This window comes from Macaca fascicularis, chromosome 19 (genome assembly GCF_037993035.2).
Source record: "Macaca fascicularis isolate 582-1 chromosome 19, T2T-MFA8v1.1".
NCBI classification, from domain to species: Eukaryota; Metazoa; Chordata; class Mammalia; order Primates; family Cercopithecidae; genus Macaca; species Macaca fascicularis.
This window is the reverse complement of record NC_088393.1, coordinates 15,922,781-15,946,401: the sequence shown is the minus strand read 5'-3', so window position 1 is coordinate 15,946,401 and position 23,621 is coordinate 15,922,781. Positions and strand designations below refer to the sequence as shown.

At 48.7% G+C, this 23,621-nt stretch overlaps 1 protein-coding gene across 2 annotated transcripts in view; it reads right to left on the bottom strand.

Moving 5' to 3' along the window:
* CYP4F22 (cytochrome P450 family 4 subfamily F member 22) overlaps window positions 1-23,621 on the bottom strand; it is a 41,732-nt gene that overhangs the window by 16,693 nt on the left and 1,418 nt on the right. For both annotated transcript variants that reach the window (XM_045379862.2, XM_074026205.1), the window contains exons 2-4: window positions 12,253-12,360; window positions 10,564-10,786; window positions 6,571-6,715 (exon numbers count right to left, since the gene is read on the bottom strand). In XM_045379862.2, the coding sequence (XP_045235797.2) occupies window positions 6,571-6,715; window positions 10,564-10,785 (367 nt within the window). In that variant the 5' untranslated portion in view covers window position 10,786; window positions 12,253-12,360. The remainder of the gene's footprint in view (window positions 1-6,570; window positions 6,716-10,563; window positions 10,787-12,252; window positions 12,361-23,621) is intronic.

The window sequence follows — 23,621 nt, the reverse complement described above, 5'->3', positions numbered from 1 at the left end:
TCTCGCTCTGTCACCCAGGCTGGGGTGTATGGTGAGATCATAGCTCACTGCTGCCTCCAATTCCTAGATTCAAGCGATCCTCCCACCTCAGCCTCCCGAGTAGCTGGGACTACAGACATACGCCACCACACCTGGCTAATTTGTTAATTTTTTGTATAGACAGGGTATCGCCATATTTCCCAGGCTGGTCTTGAACTCCTGAGCTCAAGTGATCCTCCAAATTCAGCCTCCCAAAGTGTTGGGATTACAGGCATAAGCCACCATGCCCAGCCGCACCACAGAACTTTTCTCAGCTCCCCAAAAAGACCACGTGCTCTCTCTTCTCTCAGACTTTCCACCAGTTGCTTTCTCTGCCTCAAACACTCTTCCCTCATCCTGTAGTCTCAATTTGAATGCTTCTCCCCACCCCTGACCCAGCAATCACTCTGGATTGTATCCACTTAGTTACAAGCTCCTTAACAGAAGGGTTCATGTTGATCACTGATATATTGTGCTAAATAAGTTTTTATTAAATGAATAAATAAGTCAATCCAAGGATGGATGAATGAAAGAATAAATGGGTGGATGGATGAGTAGATGGACAGATGAGTACACGGATGGAAGAATAAGTGGATGGATGAATAGCAGATGGATAGATGGTGGGTGGGTGGGTGGGTGGATGGATGGATGAATGGATGGTTGGATGGGTGGATGGTGGATGGATGGATGAATGGATGGATGGATGGATGGATGAATGAGTGGATAGGTGGATGGTGGATGGATGAGTGGATGAATGAATGCATGGATGGATGGATGGATTCTCCTTCTATATACTGAACAAATTTGGGGCTGAATGGGCAGAGGCCCGGGAAGGAAGTATCTGAAATTCGAGTGGTATCACTTTTACCTGAATGTGACTCAGCCACCTACACACACACTGCCTAGGAATTGGCCAATTGCGTACATAATCATCTGCCCACTCATCCTCCCATTCAACACACCTCTTCTGCTGCCTTTCTGTGCCCAACCCAAGTTGGGTGATGCTGGGGACCCACAGATGGCTCAGCTTTATGCCCTCCCTGGAGGAGCTCCTGAGCAGGGCAGGAAAGGGAAGCAGAGGCATGCCATGCAACTACCAAGAAGGTAGAAAGTGTGGTAGGTGCTAAGGAGGGCTCAGAAAAAGGGCTGTTGGAAGTCAGAGCAGGCTTCCTGGAGGAGGCAGCATTGAAGAGGAAAGCAGGAGTCCAGTCACTCCTCTCCTCTCCGCGCTCTGGACTCCAAGATAGGCTCCACAGGGATCTTTCTGACACCCAGATCTGGTCAATAGCTGCCTTGTTCAAATACCTCCCATGGCTCCCTGTCACTCCTAGGATAAAGTACAAGTGCATTCACTTTGCAGTCCAGTTCCTGCTTAACTGTCAGTCTCATTTCCTATTCCCCCCAACATATCACCTTCACTGCAGCCACCGTAAGTCACTTGAATTTCCCTGGAATTTTTGCACATCTGCATCAGTGCACTGGCAGGACTTTCCATCTGGGACTCCTTCTCTGGCAAACTCCTAGGCATCCTTTAAGGCCCAGCATCACTGACACCTCCTCCAGGAAGCCTTCTCCAAACTCCCTTCTCAGCTGAACCATTGCTCTCTCATCCTCAGGTTCCTTTTCCACGCCAACTCTGACCACTCAATGCCAGGAAGGTCTGTGTCCACGTTCCTCACCAGTTTCCCCCTCCGGCAAAAAGGAAATGGTAGTCCAGGAGCAATGATTCACACCTGCAGTCCCAGCACTTTGGGAGGCTGAGGCAGGAGGATCACTTGAGCCCAGAAGTTCAAGACCAGCCTGGGCAACACAGCAAGACTCTGTCTCTACAAAAATGTTCTTTTTTTTTTTTTTTTTTGAGATGGAGTCTCACTCTGTCGCCTGGGCTGGAGTACAGTGGCCGGATCTCAGCTCACTGCAAGCTCCGCCTCCCGGGTTTACGTCATTCTCCTGCCTCAGCCTCCTGAGTAGCTGGGACTACAGGCGCCCGCCACCTCGCCCGGCTAGTTTTTTGTATTTTTTTAGTACAGACGGGGTTTCACTGTGTTAGCCAGGATGGTCTCGATCTCCTGGCCTCGTGATCCGCCTGTCTCGGCCTCCCAAAGTGCTGGGATTACAGGCTTGAGCCACCGCGCCCGGCCAAAAAATGTTCTTTAAAAAGAAAAAAAAAAAAAGAGGGAGAGATGAGATGAGATGGTGTATGAAATACCCCCACACAGTGCCAGCATGGAGAAACTCATGCTCAGAAAACTGCATATCAATGTGTTTGAGAGCTTGGGTTCCGGGCTAGCCAGGTCTGCGTTCAAATTCCAGCCCTGCCACTAACTAGATACGTAAGCCTGGACATGTTACCACTGCCAAAGGAGAAAACAGAACAATCCTCCCTCATGGTATCCCTATAAGACTCAACAAGCTCTTGTGTTCCTGGCACATGGTAGGTGCTCATTAAACATGTGTGTCTATAAATATATAATTGACCAACTGTTGGCTATTTTTATTACTATGATTAAAATGATGATTTATTGGCATCAAGAACTTGTGAGATAAATGTTTAGGTTTCCTGTTAATAGAAAATTAATGCAAGCCCTCTGTGGAAAACAGCAAGGTGATTCCTTAAAAAGTTAAGTACAGAATTAGGCCGGGTGCGGTGGCTCAAGCCTGTAATCCCAGCACTTTGGGAGGCCGAGACGGGCGGATCACGAGGTCAGGAGATCGAGACCATCCTGGCTAACATGGTGAAACCCCGTCTCTACTAAAAATACAAAAAAACTAGCCGGGCGAGGTGGCGGGCGCCTGTAGTCCCAGCTACTCGGGAGGCTGAGGCAGGAGAATGGCGTAAACCCGGGAGGCGGAGCTTGCAGTGAGCTGAGATCCGGCCACTGCACTCCAGCCTGGGCGACAGAGCGAGACTCCGTCTCAAAAAAAAAAAAAAAAAAAGTTAAGTACAGAATTACCATATGACTTGGCGATTCTACTTCTAGGTATCTACCCAAGAGAGAAATGAAAACATATGTCCACCCCAAAACTTGAACACATATGTTCATAGTAGCATGATTCACAACAGCCAAAAGGTGAACAGATAAACAACAACAACAAAAAAATCCATACAGTGAAATGAAGTCAGCCCTAATGACCACCCTGGACAATATAGCAAGACCTCATCTCTACAAAAATAAAAATAAAAATTAGCTGGGCATGGTGGTGCGTGCCTGCAGTTCCAGCTACTCGGAAGGCTGAGGCAGGAGGAGGATCGCTTGAGCCCAGGACTTCAAGGCTGTAAAGAGTTGTGACTGCACCACTGCACTCCAGCCTTTCGGTGACAGGGTAAGACTCTGTCTCAAATTAAAAAAAAAAAAAAAAGAAGAAGAAACTGATTCATACTGCAACGTAAATGAACTTCAAAAACATTATGTTGAGTAAAAGAAAACAGACACAAAAAGATCACATTTTGTGTAATTCCCTTTCTATGATGTACCCAGAATAAGCAAATCCATAGAGACAGAAAGCAGATTCAAGGTTACCAGGGGACGGGAGGAGGAGGGAAATGGGAAGTGATTACTCAATGGGTATAGAGTTTTTTTATGGGGTGATTAAAACTTTTGAAGCTGGAGAATGCTGGTGGTTGCCCAACATGGTGAATACACTAAATACCACTGATTGTTCACTTGTAAATGGTTAATTATATGTTACATGAATTTCACCTCGATTTTAAAAAGATGATATAAAAGCAAGCCACAATTATATGTCTATATATCATGATGTTCTCTATAAGGCACGTTTACCTACTTTCTCTCATGAAAATTTCCTAGTCCAAAGGCCCATAAGATGATAGGGGAAACTGAGGCTCCAACAGGCTGTGGGCCCTCCTCCCGGCTCAAGGGCTATGGCAGCTCCAAGCTCAGAGCAGCAAGCTATTCCCAGGTGTGGCCCCAGGAGGTCCTGATCGGGGGTGGAGTCTGTGACTGGAGCCTGATCTGTGTAATTCCAGGTGGGGGCACCCTGGGGCCAAAAGGCCTCACTCCAGGCTGACTCACAGCCTCACCCTCTCCATCCTGGAGTTCCCTATCTGGCTTCTCTGGTGGGGAACCTCCACTGGAGGAGGGGAGGGCAAGAGGCTTAAGCATCTGCTACATGCCAGCCCCTCCTGGGGCGCTACTCCTTGGTCTGTTTGGAGTCTCAGAACCAGGCAGGATGGTGGTCAGGAAACTGATGCTCTGAGTGGGAGGAGGAGGGAGGAGGAAGGAGAAAGAAGAAAAAGAGAGGCCGGGCACTGTGACTCACACCTGTAATACCAGCACTTTGAGAGGCCAAGGGGGGAGGATCACTTAAGGTCAGGAATTCAAGACCAGCCTGGCCAATATGGTGAAGCCCCGTCTCTACTGGGAAAAAAAAAAATTACAAAAATTAGCCAGGTGTGGTGGTGCACACTCGTAGTCCCAGCTACTCGCGAAGCTGAGGCAGGAGAATCACTTGAACCCGGGAGGCAGAGGTTGCAGTGAGCTGAGATCATGCCACTGCACTCCACTCTGGGAAGAAGAAGGAGAAGGAGAAGAAGAAGGAGGAGGAAGAGGAAGAGGAAGAGGAGGAAGAGGAAGAGGAGGAGGAGGAAGAGGGAGAAAGAAGAAGTAGAAGAAAGAGGAGGAGAGGAAGAAGAAGAAGAGAAGGGAGGAGGGGGGAAGAGGAGGAGTAGAGAGAGAAATAGAAGGAGGAGAAGAGGGAGGAAGAATAAAGGGAAGGAGGAAAAGAGAAAGAAAAACATATATTAAAAAGGCAGAAGAAGAAAAACCTTTATTAGTACCTGTCCATATTATTTTTTAACTTTTTAAAAATTTTTTTAGAGACAGGATCTCACTCTGTTGCCTATGCTGGATGCAGTGGCACAATCATAGGTCACTGCAGCCTCAACCTCTTGGGCTCAAGCAATCCTCCTACCTCAGCCTCCTGAGTAGCTGGGACTATAAGCATGCACCACTACACCTGGCTAATTTTTAAAATTTTTTTGTAAAGATAGGGTCTTGCTCTGTTGCCCAGGCTGGAGCGCAGCAGTGGTGCAATCACAGCTCACTGCAGCCTCCAACTGCTGGGCTCAAGCAATCCTCTCACCTCAGCCTCCTGAGTAGCTGGGACTACAGGCACGCACCACTACACATAGCTAATATTTTTTAATGTTTTTGTACATTGATGGAGTCTTGTTAGATTACCCAGGCTGGTCTTAAACTCCTGGGCTCAAGTGATCCTCCCATCTCAGCCACCCAAGTAGCCAGGACTACAGGTGCATATCAGTGCCACTGGGTAATTATTTATTTTTTTCGAGGGACAGGGTCTTACTATGTTGCCCAGGCTAGTCTCAAACTCCTGGCCTCAAGCAACCCTCCTGACTCAGCCTCCCAAAGTGTTGGGATTACAGGTGTGAACTGCCACACCTGATCTACTGGAGCTCATTGGTTCATTTGAGAGTGAGCTCTCTCAGGTGTTCTCTGATACCTCTGGAGGTGCCCAGGTAATATGGTTTTGTTGTGTCCCCATCCAAATCTCATTTTGAATTATAGCTCCCATAATCCCCATGTGTCATGGAGGCATCCAATGGGGGGGGTAATTGAATCATGGGGTAGATTACCCCCATGCTGCTGTTTCCATGATAGTGAATGAGTTCTCACGAGATTTGATGAATTTATACGGGGCTTTTCCCCCTTTAATTTGGCACTTCTCCTTCCTGCTGTCATGTGAACAAGGACGTGTTTGCTTCCCCTTCCGCCATGATTGTAAGTTTCCTGAGGCCTCCCCAGCCCTGCGGAACTGTGAGTCAGTTAAACCTCTTTCCTTTATAAATTACCCAGTCTAGGGCAATCCTTTATAGCAGCATGAGAACGAACTAATACACCAGGTACACAAGGCCACACTGAGGATCCAGAGTCCCGCTCATGAGGAAGATAGAGCTGGACACAGACATACCCAGGTCCAAAGGGTTAGGACTGAGAATAGGTCTGTCTGGGAAGTCAGGGAAAGACTCCTGGAGGAGGCGGCCATTGGAGCTGGGTGTCGAAGGCTGAGCAAGAGCTTGCCAAGCACACTTGGGAGTCTCACATCTTGGGATAGGTGTGGACTGCACAAGGAAGAAGCAATTCTTCCACATCTCCCTCCCTGCCAGTCAGAGTCAGCCCAAGTGATGACAGCAGGCTGCAGGCTGAGTCACCAAGAGTCCTGGCCATAATGGGAGTGTCAGAACCAAATGATGGGAGTGCCATGGCCAGGGATTGAGTAACACTTACTTAACAAAACCATGGGGGAAAACTGCCTATCCAAACATGCTTTGCTCTGACTGCCAGATGGATGGACATTCCCTCGAAGTTCCTGGAACTCTTAGTCATTGTCACATCTTTGCCCATACCGTTCTCACAATCTGGATTGCCATTCTTGCTTTGGTGAACTCTTATTCATCCTTCAAAGCCCTATTCAAATGACCCTTCCTCTGGATATCCCACCTGTCTAAAATCTCAGATAGGCTCTGGGAGTTGAGGACTCACACATAGCTCAGAGGCCCAGTGCACTTACCTGAGGCTCCCAAAATGGGCTTGATGTAATCAGGGTGCACCAGAACCAACAGCGGCAGGACAGGTCCCATCCACACCAAGAGTATATGGTGCATGTTGTCTAGTACCTTCTTCTCATCTTGAAGGCCCGCCTCATTTGGAAGGTACTGCAAGAGGTAAGGGAGGAGCAATGAGGAGGTACCCAGCCCCAGCTTCCCCCACTGCCTTCCTCCTGCCACCTCCTGTAGTCTCAAAACAAGCCCAATAGTGCTACATGATGATTTTAGGCAGCTGGCTGCACCTCCCTGGGCCTCCATTTCCTCATCTGAAAAAATGGAGAAGAATCAACTCTCCCTCTGAGGGCAGCAGAAAGGATTCATGAAATAACAAAGCAAGAGCCCCAGCATGGGCCTGACGCTGGCTGATGTTCAATAGCTAAAAACAGTAGCCAAATGTAGTGGCTCACATCTGTAATCCCAGCACTTTGGGAGGCCAAGGCAAGCAGATCACCTGAGGTCAGGAGTTCGAGACCAGGCTGGACAGCATGGTGAAACGCCGTCTCTACTAAAAATACTAAAATTAGCTGGGCTTGGTGATGGGCGCCTGTAATCCCTGCTACTCAGGAGACTGAGACAGGAGAATCGTTTGAACCCAGGAGGCGGAGGTTGCAGTGAGCCGAGATCATGCCATTGCACTCCAGCCTGGGCAACAAGAGCAAAACTCCACCTCAAAAAAAACATGCCTGTAATCACAGCTACTCAAAAGGCTGAGGCAGGAGAACCACCTGAGCTTGGGAAGTCGAGGCTGCAGTGAGCTTTGACTCAGCAAGGTCGAATGGTTTTTCTGAAGTTACAAGTTAAGTAGGTGACTATTCTGGTTTAGGCTCCCCCAGAAGGAAGTCCTGAGACAATGGTTCTAGGGCAGGTAGTTTATTTGGGGGATGGTCCCCAAAAACATGGGTAGTGAGATAGGGAAAGAAGACCACCAGTAAACAATGAGTTGTCAAGGAAATTGCCACCAAGGGCAACCAGGGCTCAGTCCCACTGGGGAGCCTTGGAGGACAGAGTAGCACATTGCATCTCAGAGTCATCCCATCTGAGGGCAAGGGAGCTGGGGTATTTATGTACCAATGCCCATGAGTCATTGGCTGAGGGTCACTCCTGGGGAAGTTAATTCCCAAGCTCACAGAACAAACAGTGGCAGAACAGGCACTGGGACTCTAGGCATGCACCACCAAGCCCGGTTAATTTTAAAATTTTTTGTAAAAACTGGGTCTTGCTATGTTGCCCAAGCTGGTCTCAAACTCCCAGGCTCAAGCAATTCTCCTGCCTTGGCCTCCCGATGTGCTAGGATTGCAGGTGTGAGCCACTGTGCCCAGCCTTTATTTCACCTGCAGAATAGGCTCCAGCCACCAGAGACAGCCCCTAGAACGCAGGAGCTGGCGGCTGGACATCAGGCCACTGCATCCAAAAATGGGTTGAGAGGAATATGGGCAAGCTTTGGCATCATTTGCAAAGCTAGTACCTGAACCCAGGCCACCTAGCTACAAAACTGCACTTCCTCACCTGTTGTATGAGGCAGGAAAGCTTCAGGCTCAACGTTAGAAAAATCCAAGTTCAAACCCAACCTCAGGTGCTGTGTGACTTTGAGCAAGACACTTAACCTCTCTGTGTTCAAATCTATAAAAGTATGAATCCATGAAATAGGACAGATCCATCCCCACTTCACAGCCTGTGAGAATTAGAGAAGAGTTCAGATACAAAGGAGCCTAACCCAGCGCCTAGCCGGTGATAAGTTTCAGCAATTGCCAAATGAGTAAAGCAACAAATGACCCCTTTCTAGCTCCTGTGTCTCCTTCTCCGTCAGGCTCAGCCCTGATTGTGTCCACACCCAAGCCTCAATTGCAGCCTCACCCAGCCCCCGTGGACCCAGGAGCTGGGTTGGACATACAATGTCAAGGCTGGGCTTTAGAGCTGGCCCTGACCGACTCCTTCAGGCACTAGAGCCTGGCCACTCCCTCTAGGACAACCATCAAATCCAGAGAGGGCTTTCTAGAGTAAGGGCATTGGAGATGAGGCATGAAAAATGAGTAGAAGGTGATCTAGCAGAGAAGGATACCTGGACAGAGAGTATAGTTTTGGCAAAGGCCTTGGAGGTGGGAGCCTTGTTATAGAAGTGGGAAGTGATTTTATGGAGCTAGGGAGGGATGGTGGAACAAGTGAGGAGGATAGAGGCTGGAGCCAAAAGGGCCTTGAACACCAGCCTTTTTCTGAATGGCAGTAGGGAGCCATGGAGGGTGTGTGAGCAGGGGCAGGGATGTGGTTGGATCCAAGAATCCCTCTGGGGCCAGGATGGGAGATGGACTAAAGGGATGAAACTGGAGGTAGGAACTCAAGGAGGAGGCTAGACCATGGACCATCAGGAGAGGATAAGGCCTGAGCAAGGGAGGGGATGGAAGAAATGAAGGAGAAAACTCCAAAAGGGAAAGTCCAGCCTATCTCATCCAGAAAGTAGAGGCATCAGAGAGTAGAACTAAAAACAGGGAGGCTGAGCACGGTAGTTCACGTGATGTCAGGAGTTTGAGATCAGCCTGGCCAACATGGTGAAACGCTGTCTCTACTAAAAATACAAAAATTAGCCAGGTGTGGGGGCATGGGCTTGCAGGCTTGCAGTCACAGTTACTTGGGAAGCTGAGGCAGGAGGATCCCTTGAGCCCAGGAGGTAGAGGCTGCAGTCAGCCATGATTGTACCACTGCACTCCTGCCTAGGTGACAGAGAAAGACCCTGTCTCAAAAAAAAAAAAAAAAAAAAAAAAAAAAGGAAAAGTCCAACCTATGTCATCTAGAAACTAACTACAGAAAGTAGAGGCATCAGAGGGTAGAACTGAGAGCAAGGAGGCTGAAGCTTGACATGCTGGGTTTGAACCCCAGCTCTGCCACTTACAAGCTGTGTGACCTAAGGTCAGCTACTTAACCTCTCTGTGCCTCAGTAATCTTCCATGCAAAATGGGGCTAGTCATGGGACCTACTTCCTAGAATTGTCAAGAGAACTGAATGAGTTAATATTTGTCTGGAAAAATACTTGGCACATATCTGCAAAATTAAAAAGGACTCAGCAGGCTGAGGCCAAAGGATTGCTTGAGCTTAGGAGTTCAAGATCAGCCTAGGCAACATAGCGAGACCCTGTCTCAAAAAAAAAAAAAAAAAAAAAAATTCAATGCAATAAAGGGATAAGAGTCCTGACCTGGGACCACAGCATTCAAGGGAGAACAGTGGAACCACACTGAGAAGAGGATGTGTTCTCCTCCCCACCTCCATCCCTACCCTGGGATTCCAAACTCCAAAGGTAAAGGTACCTGTTGCTACAGTGATAGCTATAAAATTATAGAGAGAGTTCTTTTTTTTTTTTCTTAGAGAGACAGGGTCTCACTAGGTCACCCAGGCTAGAATGCAGTGACGCAATCATAGCTCACTGCAGCCTCAAACTCCCAGGCTCAAACAATCCTCCTGCCTCAGCCTCCCAAGTAGCTGGGACTACAGGTGTGTACCACTGCACTCAGCTAATTTTTGTAATTTTTCTTATAGAGATGGGTTCTCACTGTGTTGCCCAGGCTAGTGTCAAACTCCTAAGCTCAAGCAATCCTCCTACCTCAGCCTCCCAAGTGGCTGAGACTACAAGCGTGTACCACCACACCCATCTAATTTTTGTATTTTTTGTAGAGACGGGGTCTCACTATGTTTCCCAAGCTGGTCTCAAACTCCTGGCCTCAAGCAATCCTCCCACCTCAGCCTCCCAAAATAATTCATCTTTAAAGTTAGTTCTGCCTCCTCCCAACTGTGTGACCTTGGATAAACTGCTTGCCCTCTCTGAGCCTCAGCCTCATACCCCATCATATAAATCTGCTGCTAGCCCCAACCAGATTCTTGGGAGGCTGTGGGAAGCCAGCAGGCCCACCATCCTTACCTATTACCCTGCACCTGCCCAGCCCAGCCCAGTCCTGCCTGGCCACACTTACCATGCCCAGGTGGCCCAGCAGCCAGTTGCGCCGGGGAGGCTGGGGGAAGCAGCGCAGCCGGCGGCAGGTGATGTAGAAGCTCCAGCAGAGCCTCAGGAACCGCAGCAGCAGGCGGAACAGGAAGAAGAGCAGCAAGAGGAGAAGGGTGGACACCGCGTATATGCGGAACGTTGTCTTCTCCAGCCCCAGGAGGTGCAGCAGGTGGTCTGTGATGGGCAGCATCCTGGGGACACACAGGGTCAGAGGATTGGTGCCATGCACAAGGCGATGACCCATGGGGTCAGGCATGGTGTGCCTAGTGCACAGCAGGTTCCCAGCACACGTGAGTTCCAGACACCAAGGATACCTCTTCATTCCCCAGCCATGACCTCCAGCCAGCTGGACAGATGGATGCACTCAGGGCCCTGCTCGTATGCTCTTAGCCTTGACTTTTGCAAGGTCACGCTCTTGACTTCTCTACCATAGGGCATTCTCTGCCCATGCATAGCCAGTCAGGCTGGGAAACCAAGACCCCCCTCCCAAAGGAGCAGCTCTCAACCAATGACTGAGGCTCATTGGTGGATAAATACCCCAGCTCCCTCACCCCTTAGGTGCAATGACCTGAGATATAGGTTCCACACTCACTCCAGGCTTCCCCAGTGAGATTAAACTCCAGCTGCCCACAGTGGAAACTCCCTATTGGCCACGTCCTTTCCCCCTTTTTCTTTTATCTTTTTTTTTAGTTGAGATGAGATTCGCATAACACAAAATTAATCATTTTAAAGGGAATAATTCAGTGGTATTCAGTACATTTACATATCATGCAACTACCACCTCCGTCTAATTTCAGGACTTCTTTCTTTCTTTCTTTTTGAAAGAAGGTCTCCTCTGTCACCCAGGCTGGAGTGTGCAGTGGCACAATCATGGCTCACTGCAGCCTTAACCTCCCCAGCTCAAGCAATCCTCCCACCTCAGTTTCCCAAGTAGCTAGGACTACAGGTGCATGCCACCAGGCCCAGCTAATTTTTGTATTTTTTTGTAGAGACAGGGTTTTGCCATGTAGCCCAGGCTGGTCTTGAACTCCTGGGCTCCCGCCTTGGCCTCCCGAAGTGCTGGGATTACAGGCATGAGCTACCTCACCCAGTCAGTTTCAGAACATTTTCATCATCCCAAAACAAAAGCCCATCCCTGTTAGTAGCCACTTCCCATTCTCCCTCCCTGGAGTCCCTGGCACCACTAATCTGCTTTCTGTCTCTATGGATTTAAGTATTCTGGATATTTCATATAAATCTATTAAATTCTATGCAGCCTTTTGTGTCTGGCTTCCTTCACTCAGCATCCTGTTTTCAAGGTTCATCCACATTGCGGCATCGATCAGAGCTTAATTCTTTATACTGCTGAGCAATATTCCATTGTATGGATATTCCACATTTCCTTTTTTTTTTCTTTTGAGACAGGGTCTGGTTCTGTCACTCAGGCTGGAGTGCAGTGGCATGATCACGGCTCACTCCAGCCTTGACCTTCCAGGCTCATGTGATCCTCCTGTCTCAGCCTCCCAAGTAGCTGGGACAACAGGTGCATGCCACCACACCTGGCCCCACATTTTCTTTACTCCTTCATCTGTGGATGAACATTTGGGCTGTTTCTACCTTTTGGCTATTATGAAATATGCTACTCTGAACATGTGTGTACATTTATTTGTCTGAGTACCTGTTTTCAGTTCTTTTGAGTTCACCTTCTTCTTCCTTGCTGGTATTTTCTGCGATCACTTCCCAAAAAAAATTACTTGCACTCAGATCCTTGCTTTAGGGCCAGCACCTGAGGAACCAAAACAAAGCGAGTAGGTAACCATAATATGAATGAAACAGTGAGCAGGCAGGAAAGCCTTGCCATGTGCCATGCACCACCATGCTCCAGGCACCACCATGCTCCAGGCACCACCATGCTCCAGGCAGTACCAGCCTCACCTCAGGGAATCTGATATGGTTTGGATCTGTGTCCCCACCCAAACCTCACGTTGAACTGGAATCCCCAGTGTTGGAGACGGGGTCTAGTGGAAGGTGATTGGATCATGGGGGTGGTTTCTCATTAATGGTTTAGCACCATCCCCTTGGTGAGGTCTTCTAGATAGTGAGTGAGTTCTCATGGGATCTTGTTGTGGGTTTTTTTGTTTTTTGTTTGGAGATGACAGGGTCCTGCTCTTGTTGCCCAAGCTGGAGTGCAGTGGCGCAATCTCGGCTCACTGCAGCCTCCGCCTCTTGGGTTCAAGCAATTCTCCCATCTCAGCCTCCCATGTAGCTGGGATTACAGGCATGCACCACTATATCCAGCTAGTTTTTAAAATATATTTTGGTAGAGACGGGGTATCACCGTGTTGGCCAGGCTGGTCTCGAACTCCTGACCTCAAGCGATCTGCCGGCCTTGGCCTCCCAAAGTGCTGGCATTACAGGCATGAGCCACCCCTCCCAGCCTGGAATCTCATTGTTTAAAAGTATGCAGCACCGGCCAGGCGTGGTGGCTCAAGCCTGTAATCCTAGCACTTTGGGAGGTTGAGGCAGGCAGATCACTTGAGGTCATGAGTTTGACAGCAGCCTGGCCAACATGGTGAAACCCTGTCTCTACTAAAAATACAAAAAATTAGCCAGGCATGGTGGCAGGTGCCTGTAATCCCAGCTACTCGGGAGGCTGAGACAGGAGAATCGCTTGTACCTGGGAGGCAGAGGTTGCAGTGAGCTGAGATTGCACCATTGCACTCCAGCCTGGGCAACAGAGCAAGAGTCTGTTTCAAAAAAAAAGTGTGCAACACCTCCTGTGCCCCTCACTCTTACTCCTGCACCAGCCAAGTGATGCAGCTACTCCTATTCTGCCTCCTGCCACGATTGTAAGTTTCCTGAAGCCGCCTGAGAAGCTGAGCAGATGCCAGCATCATGCTTCCCGTCCAGCCTGCACAACCATGAGCCAATGACACCTCTTTTCTTTATAGTAATGAGAGAATGGACCAACACAGAATCATACACAGGTCCTCAGAGGTAGGTATTATCATTCACTCCATTTTCCAGATGAAGACGCTAAATCCCGGCTCAATTTCTCAAACTCAATGGAGACAGAAGCTGGCAGGGATTCCCCCAAGGCCCTGCCAAGGGCCACCCTCAATCATCGTCACTTTGAGGGACCAAGAATCTCAGATCACCCCAAGGAGATTCCTGGAAATGACTGGGTCCTGTTCTCTTCTCTCCTTCCCCCCAGTACCAATGGCTGACGGTTATTCCCTCTGTACAGCTATCTCCTCAGGCATCACAGCTAAAGGTGTGTACTCCAGGTGCTCCCCTGAGCCCTCAGCCCCACCCACCCCTGCCAATAGTGCCCTCCACTAAGGGTTCAGACTAGCTTAGCTCTCTCTCTTTTCTTTCTTTTTTTTTTTTTTTTTTTCTTTTTGAGGCAGAGTCTCACTCTATTGCCCAGGCTAGAGTGCAAAGAGAAGAACTTGGCTAACTGCAAACTCCGCCTCCTGGGTTCAAGTGATTCTCCTGTCTCAGCCTCCCGAGTAGCTGGGATTACAGGTGCCCGTCACCACTCCCAGCTAATTTTTTGTGTTTTTAGTAGAGACAGGGTTTCACCATGTTGTTCAGGCTGGTCTTGAACTCCTGATCTCAAGTGATCCATTTGCCTCGGCCTCCCTAAGTGCTGAGATTACAGGCATGAGCCACCACACCAGTCCTCGCTAAGCTCTTCTGAAAGCCAACGCCAAACCACATTTCCCATGCAGAAGTGAAATTTCTTGGCTGGGTGCAGCGGCTCAGCGATGTAATCCCAACATTTTGGGAGACCGAGGCGGGCAGATCACTTGAGGTCAGAAGTTCAAGACCAGCCTGGACAACATGGTGAAACTCCATCTCTACTAAAACTACAAAAATTAGCCGGGCATGGTGGCGGGCGCCTGTAGTCCCAGCTACTTGGGAGGCTGAGGCAGGAGAATCACTGGAACCTGGGAGGCAGAGGTTGCAGTGAGCTGAGATCGCGCCACTGCACTCCAGCCTGGGCGACAGAGCGAGACTCCGTCTCAAAAAAATAAAAATAAAAATAAAAGTAAAAAATAAAAAAGGCTGGGCACGGTGGCTCAAGCCTGTAATCCCAGCACTTTGGGAGGCGGAGATGGGCAGATCACGAGGTCAAGAGATCGAGACCATCCTGGCTAACACAGTGAAACCCCATCTCTACTAAAAAAAATGCAAAAAAAAACTAGCCGGGTGAGGTGGTGGGCGCCTGTAGTCCCAGCTACTCGGGAGGCTGAGGCAGGAGAATGGCGTAAACCCAGGAGGCTGAGCTTGCAGTGAGCCGAGATCCGGCCACTGCACTCCAGCCTGGGCAACAGAGCGAGACTCCATCTCAAAAAAAAAGTAAATGAATAAATAATAATAATAAAAATTTAAAAAATAAAAAAAGAAAGAAAGAAAGAGAGAGAAAGAGAAAAAAGAAAAACAGAAAAAAAATAAGCCGATCACAAAAGGACAAATACTGTATGATTCCACTTGTATGAGGTCCCTGAAGTAGTCAAATTCATACAAACATAAAGTCAAATAGGGGTTTCCAGGGGTGCGGGGGAAGGAGAATGAGGAATTAGTGTGTCGTGGGGATGGAGTTTCAGTTTGGAAAGATGAAAAAATTCTGGAGATGGATGGTAGGAATGGTTGCACAACACTGTGAATTTGCTTAATGCCACTGAACTGTACACTTAAAAATGGCTAAGATGGCCAGGCGCAATGGTGCACGCCTGTAATCCCAGCACTTTGGGAGGCCAAGGCGGGTGGATGACTTGAGGCCAGGAGTTCGAGATCAGCCTGGCCAACATGGTGAAACCTCATCTCTACTAAAAGTACAAAAAGTAGCTGGGTGTAGTGGCGGTTGCCTGTAGCCCCAGCTACTTGGGAGGCTGAGGCAGGAGAATGACTCGAACTCGGGAGGCAGAGGCTGCAGTGAGCTAAGATGGCGCCACTGCATTCCAGCCTGGGCGACAGAGCGAGATTTTGTCTCAAAAAAAAAAAAAAAAAAAAAAAAAAAAAAAGATGGTTAAGATGGTAAGTTTCATGGTGTATGTGTTTTGCCACAATTAAAATTTTTAAAAACACAAAACTAGGCACTGTGGCAGCACCTGTAATCCCAGCTGCTAAAGAGGTAGAGGCAGAAGGATCACTTGAGCCCAGGAGTTGGAGGCTGTAGTGCTCTATGTTCACACCTGTGAACAGACCCTGCACTCCAGCCTGGGCAACACAGCAAGAACTCATCTCTGAAAAAAATACAGACCAGCTGGTGTAAGTGATACTTCCTTTGGAAAGCCCGGAGTAGGGATAGGGATGAGGAGGAAGCAACTTCCCAAATGGAAGTATAAGGAACTCCAAGTCACAGGTCCCAGGCAGATGCTCCAAACTCGAGATGCTGATGTGCAACTGGGCTGCTTCTCACACAGGCAACTCCAGGTAACCTGCTCCATAGGAAGCAACTATGAGTATTTATTTCCCTTTTCTTCTTTTGAGACAGGGTCTTGCTCTGTTGCTCAGGCTGGAGTACGGTGATACAATCATAACCCACTGCAGCCTTGAACTCCTGGATTCAAGGGATCCTTCCACCTCAGCCTCCTGAGAGTAGCTAGAACTACAGGCACATACTACCATGCCCAGCTAACTTTTTTAATTTTTTGTAGAGATGGGGGTCTTACTATATTGCCCAGGCTGGTCTTGAACTCCTGGCCTTAAGCATTTCTCCCATCTCCACCTCCCAAAGTCCTGGGATTAGAGGAGTGAGCCACCGTGCCCGGCGGTGGTATTTCTTTCCATACCAATTTAATGATGGGTAATGATTATCTCTAGTAATGCTGGGGAAGCCAGCTAGCAATAATTACTACTAATTAGAACTTTTCACTAAGTGCTGTTTTCGTTTTCTTTTTTCTTTTTGAGATGGAGTCTCGCACCGTAGCCCAGGCTGGAGTGCAGTGGTGTGATCCTGGCTCACTGCAACACCCACCTCCCGGGTTCAAGCGATTCTCCTGCCTCAGCCTCCCAAGTAGCTGGGATTATAGGCGCGCACCACCACGCCCGGCTAATTTTTATATTTTTAAATAGAGACGGGGTTTCACCACATTGGCCAGGCTGGTCTTGAACTCCTGACCTCAGGTGATCCACCTGCCTTGGCTTCCCAAAGTGCTGGGATTACAAGCATGAGCCACCACATCCGGCACATTAAGCTCTCTTACAGACATTTCTTTAGCATGCAGTGGGCAAATACTTTTTGAGCCCTGGTGATGTGTCTAGCTCAGTTCTAGGCGTTGAAGATATAATGGTGAGCAAGACAGACATGGCCCTGGCTCTTGAGAAAGCAGACCAATTACAGACACAATGCAGTGCGATATAAGTACACATGTCATGAAGGAGGACAAGTGGAGCAAGGGTAGAGATTGAATCATAACCCCACGAAAGATACTATTTCCTAATCTTTAGAACCTGTGAATGTGACTTTATATGCCAGAGTCTTTACAGATGCAAACAAGTTAAGGATTTTCTTGTTTTTTTGAGACAGGGTCTCATTCTATCGGCCAGGCTGGAGTGCAGTGACACAAAAACACAGCTCACTGCAGCCTCGACCTCCTGGGCTCAAGTGGTCCTCCTGCCTCAGCCTCCTCAGTAGCTGGGACTACAGGCATGTGCCATCACTCCAACTAATATTTTTAATTTTTGTAGAGATGGGGTCTCACTATTGTTGCCCAGGCTGGCCTCGAACTGCTGGCCTCAAGTGATCCTCTTGCCTCAGGCTCCCAAAATGCTGGGATTACAGGCGTGAGTCACCGCACTTGGCCAAATTAAGAATCTTGATCTGGGGAGATGATCCTACATTCTCCAGGAGGGACTTAAATGCAATCCGAAGTACCCTTATAAGAAAGAAGCAGGCTTGGCATGGTGGCTCATGCCACCATGGAGTGCAGTGGCGCGATCTCGGCTCACTGCAGGCTCCGCTTGCTGGGTTCACGCCATTCTCCTGCCTCAGCCTTCTGAGTAGCTGGGACTACAGGTGTCCGCCACCAAACCTGGCTAATTTTTTTTGTATTTTTAGTAGAGACAGGGTTTCACCGTGTTAACCAGGATGGTCTCGATCTCCTGACCTCTTGATCCGCCCACCTCGGCCTCCCAAAGTGCTGGGATTACAGGTTTGAGCCACCGTGCCCGGCCAAGACTTTCTTTTTAAATGCATGCTTGTACTTGTGCACGCGCGCACACACACACACACACACAGACATAAACATACACAATGAACATCTGGATTCTATGTCTGCCTCCTCACTGATTGGCTATGTGGCCTGGTCCTCAGTTTCCCTGTTTGTACCTGGGGGTGACTATAAAAAGATGATCTCTGGGTCCACACCAGTGTGACCTTTTCACCTGCAGCCCAGTCAGGGGGTGTGGGCCCCAAAGCCCATCTTGGCAGGCTCAAAAGTGCTGACAGAAAGTCAACATATTCAGCCAACAGGGGTCACGTGAATCATCACATCCACCCCCAGGAGCCACCTGGCTGCAGTTTAGTTCCCATCCCAGCCACCGCAATCCCCTTTCTAACAGCCTGTGACTCCCATACTCTAACACCCTCCATGGCTCCCTACTCCCCTCAGCCTGACATCCAAAGCCCTTCAGGAACTCACTCCTGCCCATCCTCCACTTCAGCCTCAAAAAGTCCCCTCCTCTGGCTGAGCACAGTGGCTCACGCCTGTAATCCCAGCACTTTGGAAGGCCGAGGCGGGTGGATCACTTGAGGTCAGGAGTTCAAGACCAGCCTGGCCAACATGGCAAAACCCCATCTCTACTAAAAATACAAAAATTAACTGGGCATGGTGGCAGGCACCTGTAGTCCCAGCTACTCGGGAGGCTGAGGCAGGAGAATCGCTTGAGCCTGGGAGGCAGAGGTTGCAGTGAGCCGAGATCGTGCCATTACACTTCAGCCTGGGTGAGACAGTGAGACTCTGTCTCAAAAAAAGTCCCCTTCTCAGTCTGCTTTGAGCCCTTCTTTCTTCACTCAGTTTGTAAATGTTGGGGCTTCTTAGAGCCACATTGTCTCCCCTTTCCTCTGTGCCCACATCCTGAGGATCTCGCCCCTCCCCGTGGTTTCAGCAATCCTGTCTCAAAGGCAATTCCCATGTCTCAGTGTCCAACACTGCCAGGTCCAGCCAGCTCCGGAACATTCCCCTGGGGGCATCTCCTAGACCCTCAGATTCACCTCACCCTCTTCCTCCCTCTTTCAGCCACATCCAATCTGTTGCCAGGTCCTGCCAGTTGTCCATCCTAAACATCTTCAGAATCCATTCATCCTTCTCCATCCCCATCATCCCAACCCACATCAGGTCAGCACTGCAGTGGCCCCTTCCCACTGGTCCCCAGAGTTCCATCCTTTCTCCCCGCAAGAAGTCCATTCTGCACACACAGCCAGAGGGATCTTCCTCAAATTAAATCAGATCATGAACCTCCCCTGCTCGAAATTCTCCCATGGCTCTCCACGTTGCTCTAAATGAAATTTAGACTCTTTTGTTGTCACAGTTTTTCTTTTAGAGACAGAGTCTTGCTGTGTCACCCAGGCAGAAGTGCAGTGGTGCGATCATAGGTCACTGCAGCTGCAAACTCCTGAGCTCAAGAGATATGATACCATATAAAATTTTCTTTCTTTCCTTCTTTCTTTTTTTTTTTTTTTTTGACAGAGTCTCGCTCTGTCACCCAGGCTGGAGTGCAATGGCACAGTCTTGGCTCACTGCAACCTCCGCCTCCCAGGTTCAAGCAATTGTCTTCCTCAGCCTCCAGAGTAGCTGGGATTACAGGCATGCGCCACCACACCCAGCTAGTTTTTGTATTTTTAGTAGAGACGGGGTTTCACCATCTTGGCCAGGCTGGTCTTGAACTCCTGACCTCGTGATCCACCCGCCTCAGCCTCCCAAAGTGCTGGGATTACAGGCGTGAGTCACCGTGCCCGACGACACTATATAAAATTGTCATTTGAGAGTTTCTCATCTGTATCTAGTTATATCGCATAGTTTGGAAACTTGTCTGAAACTGACTTTATCAATAATCTAATCAACAAAGATCATATCCATGTGTATGTGGTTAGACATTTTTATTTCATCGACTAACCCAGGACCATTTCAGTGATGCAAATTGTGTGCCCTCTGGTTCAGCTGAAACAGTCCTGGACTTTCAAAAATCTTGAATAAGTCTCCCACAGTTGTACAAATTGGGCAATTTAGGAATTTAAAACTTTAGATGATCATTTGGTTCCATTTTTATTTTGTTTTTATTTTTGTTAATGCAAATAGGACTTAAATGAACTTTGATCTCCATTTTAAATATTATTTTAAAAAATCGTGTATCTATACATACGGCTCTTGAGGACTCAGCTTTCACTACAATACAGGATATGATCTCCATGTAGTTCACATAAACCTGCAGGCTGATTTTCCAGAGTGCTCGATACTGTTAATTACATCTCCATTAGGGCTAAAAAGAATGACCTACGTTTCTCTATATAGCTGTGTTGCTTTTGATGCTGTGTTACTGTACACAGTGTGTGCACTGGGCCGGGCGTGGTGGCTCACGCCTGTAATCCCAGCACTTTGGGAGACCCAAGTGGGGCAGATTGCCTGAGCTCAGGAGTTCGCGACCAGCCTGGACAACACAGTGAAATCCCATCTCTACTAAAATACAAAAAATTAGATGGGCTTGGCAGCGTGTGCTGTGGTCCCAGCTACTCGGGAGGCTGAGGCAGGAGAATCGCTTGAACTCAGGAGGCGGAGGTTGCCGTGAGCCGAGATCGTGCCACTGCACTCCAGCCTGGGTGACGGAGCAAGATTCCGTCTCAAAAAAATAAAAATGAAAAAAGAAGTGTGTGCACCGAGGCTCTGTGTGTGGTCCGTATAAAAAACCTGGTACCCCTGCGGGTTAAGTACTGCCTCCATTCATTGTTTACGCTGGAATTTTTCTCCCCATGGAATGTAAGTAAAACTTAATGTTTGTTACCAATAAATGGTAATCCTAAAAAAAAAAAAAGAAAGAAAGAAAAGAAAAGAAAAAAGAGAGAGAGAAAGCTTTGAGGACCCAGGAGAAATGGTGGCAGCCTCTGGAAAGGGACTGAAGGAACTCAGGGCAGGGGTGGAAGGGAAACTTAAGTCTACTGTCCACTTTTCTAGTCCTTTTGGTTTCCTATACCATGAGCACATGTCACCCATTCAAAAACATTTAATCAATTATAAAAATTCATTAGTTTACTGCACAACACAAAGAGTGAATCCTAATGTAAACTATGGAGTTAGTTAATGGAGGAAAGGTATCAGCCGGGTGAAGTGGCTCATGCCCGTAATCCCAGCACTTTGGGAGGCCAAGATGGGAGGATCACTTGAACCGAGGAGTTTGAGACCAGCCTGTGCAACATAGTGAGACTCCATCTCTACTAAAAAACAAGAAAATCAGGCCAGGCACGGTGGCTCATGCCTGTAATCCCAGCACTTTGGGAGGCCAAGGAGGGAGGATCACTTGAGGTCAGGAATGCAAGACCAACCTGGGCAACATGATGAAACCCTGTCTCTACTAAAAACAAAAAAATTAGCTGGGCATGGTGGTGGATGCCTGTATCCCCAGCTACTTGGGAGGCTGAGGTGGAGGTTGCAATGAGCCAAAATCACACCACTGCACTCTAGCCTGGGGGACAGAGTGAGACTCTGTCTCAAAACATAAATTAATTTAATTTAATGTGCACTTTTGACTCCAACAGGCCTGGGTTCAAATCTCAGCTCTCCTCTTCCCTAGGTTAGCAGCCTTGGGTGAACCCAGTCCCTGCCATCAGCCTCCCTTTGCCAATCTGTGAAATGGGTCGATAATAACAGGACCTACCCCCTAAGGTTGTTTAGGACGGCTCAGTGAAATGAGGTATGGAAAGGCCTTGTCACGTAGCTCACAAAATGTTAGCCATGATGACTACTCCTATTATTGCTATTTGATAGAAGTGAGAGCAGTTCAAAGGTGGCACTCTCAGAATGCTGTGGGCGGCTGGCATGCCCACTCCCTATCTACACCAGCCCCCGATCTCATCCAGCAGGCCGGCCTTGGCAGAGGTGGCCCTGCCCTGCCGGGGCCCGCATTATCTGGCGGTGGTGAAAGCCAGTGACTGATTCTGCGTCCCGGCCCACGCCCAGGGTGCGCCGGTTTGTCAGGTTGGCCCAGCCATTCACCAGCTAAGGACTTGTTATACAAGGTGTGTGGGCTCCCAAGAAGGAATGCAGGGCACGGACCCAGGCCGACGCCAGGTATCAGATACATGCCTCTTCTTGAACTGCAGGGGTTGGGACCAGCCAGGAGCCTGACAGAAGAGCACCCCAACACTGGTCCCATCACCCTACATCCCAGCCCTCCTTTTCACTCCAAGCCTTTAGTCAAGGCAGCCTGCTCCCATCCACACTGATTCATGGTACCATCTTGAATTCCTCAACATCAGAGGGCTGGCTTTACCCCAGAGACTCATACATTCCCCCAAAGTGCCAGACCGCAGAAGGCCAGAGCTGAGAGGTGCCTTCTAAGTTGTTTTGTTGTTGTTGATTATTTGTTTTTTTGGTTTTTTTGTTATTGTTGTTTAGACAGGGTCTTGCTCTGTCCTTCAGGCTGGAGTGCAGTGGTGTGATCTTGGCTCAATGCAACCTCCCCCTCCTGGGCTTGAGTGATCCTCCCACATCAGCCTCCTGAGTAGCTGGGACTACAGGTGCCTGCCACCATGCTCAGCTAATTTTTTTTATTCTTTTGTTAAAAAAAATTAATAAAGGGCCGGGCACGGTGGCTCACACCTGTAATCCCAGCACTTAGGGAGGCCAAGGCAGGAGGATCACCTGAGGTCGGGAGTTCGAGACCAGCCTTACCAACATGGAGAAACCCCATCTCTACTAAAAATACAAAATTAGCTGGGCGTGGTGGCACATGCCTGTAATCCCAGCTACTCAGGAGGCTGAGGCAAGAGAATAGCTTGAACTGGGGAGGCAGGGGTTGCAGTGAGCCCAGATCGCACCATTGCACTCCAGCCTGGGCAGCAAGAGCAAAACTCCACCTCAAAAAAAAAAAAAATTAATATAGGGTATCCCTATATTCCCCAGGCTGGTCTCATACTCCTGGGCTCAAACCATCCTCCAGCCTTAGCCTCCCAAAGTGCTGGGATTACAGGCGTGAGCCACCGCGCCCAGCCTGGCTTCTAGGTCTTGAGTCTCCACTCAGCACTCTAAATTTCTAAGGTTCTGAGAAAGAGCTTCAGAGTCATTTATGACTAATGAAGGCAGGGCCGAGTTGGCAAATGGGGTAAAGAAGACAGTCCTATCGCAGCTTTGATCATATTCAAGCCTTTTGCTAAAAATTTCCTTGGCCCAAAGAGGATCCTGGCAGAAAAAGAAATTTCATAACCTAATAATCTAGACCATTGCAGGACTGTAATTGTTTCTGCCCACCATCCCAAGTATGGCCACACCTGGACATGAGCCTCAGAAAATATTCTATAAAGCCCTGCCTCTTTGCTGTGTTACCTCGGGTGAGTGTCTGCACCTCTCTGAGCCTCGATTTCTTCATCCATTAAGACAGAAGGCCTATTTACCCACCTCATGGGGCTGCAATCTTCCAGGCACACAGTAAGCCTTTGATCAATGATACCTCTCATTACTGTTGGTGCTGCCATCATGTTCATTATTGTGACCTGGACATCTGGGGTTTGGAGAATCAGGTCCAAGGTTTATCAACAAGGAGAGATTAGTCAGGCGCAGTGGCTCATGCCTGTAATCCCTGCACTTTGGGAGGCTGAGGCGGGTGGATCACTTGAGCCCAAGAGTTCAAGACCAGCCTGGGCAACATGGTGAAACCCCATCCCTACTAAAAATACAAAAATTAGACAGGAGTGGTGGTGCATGCCTGTAGTCCTAGATACTCAGGAGGCTGAGGTAGGAGGATTGCTTGAGCCCAGGAGGTCGAGGCTGCAGTGAGCTATGATTATGCCACTGTACTCCTGCCTGGGCAACAGAGTGAGACCCTGTC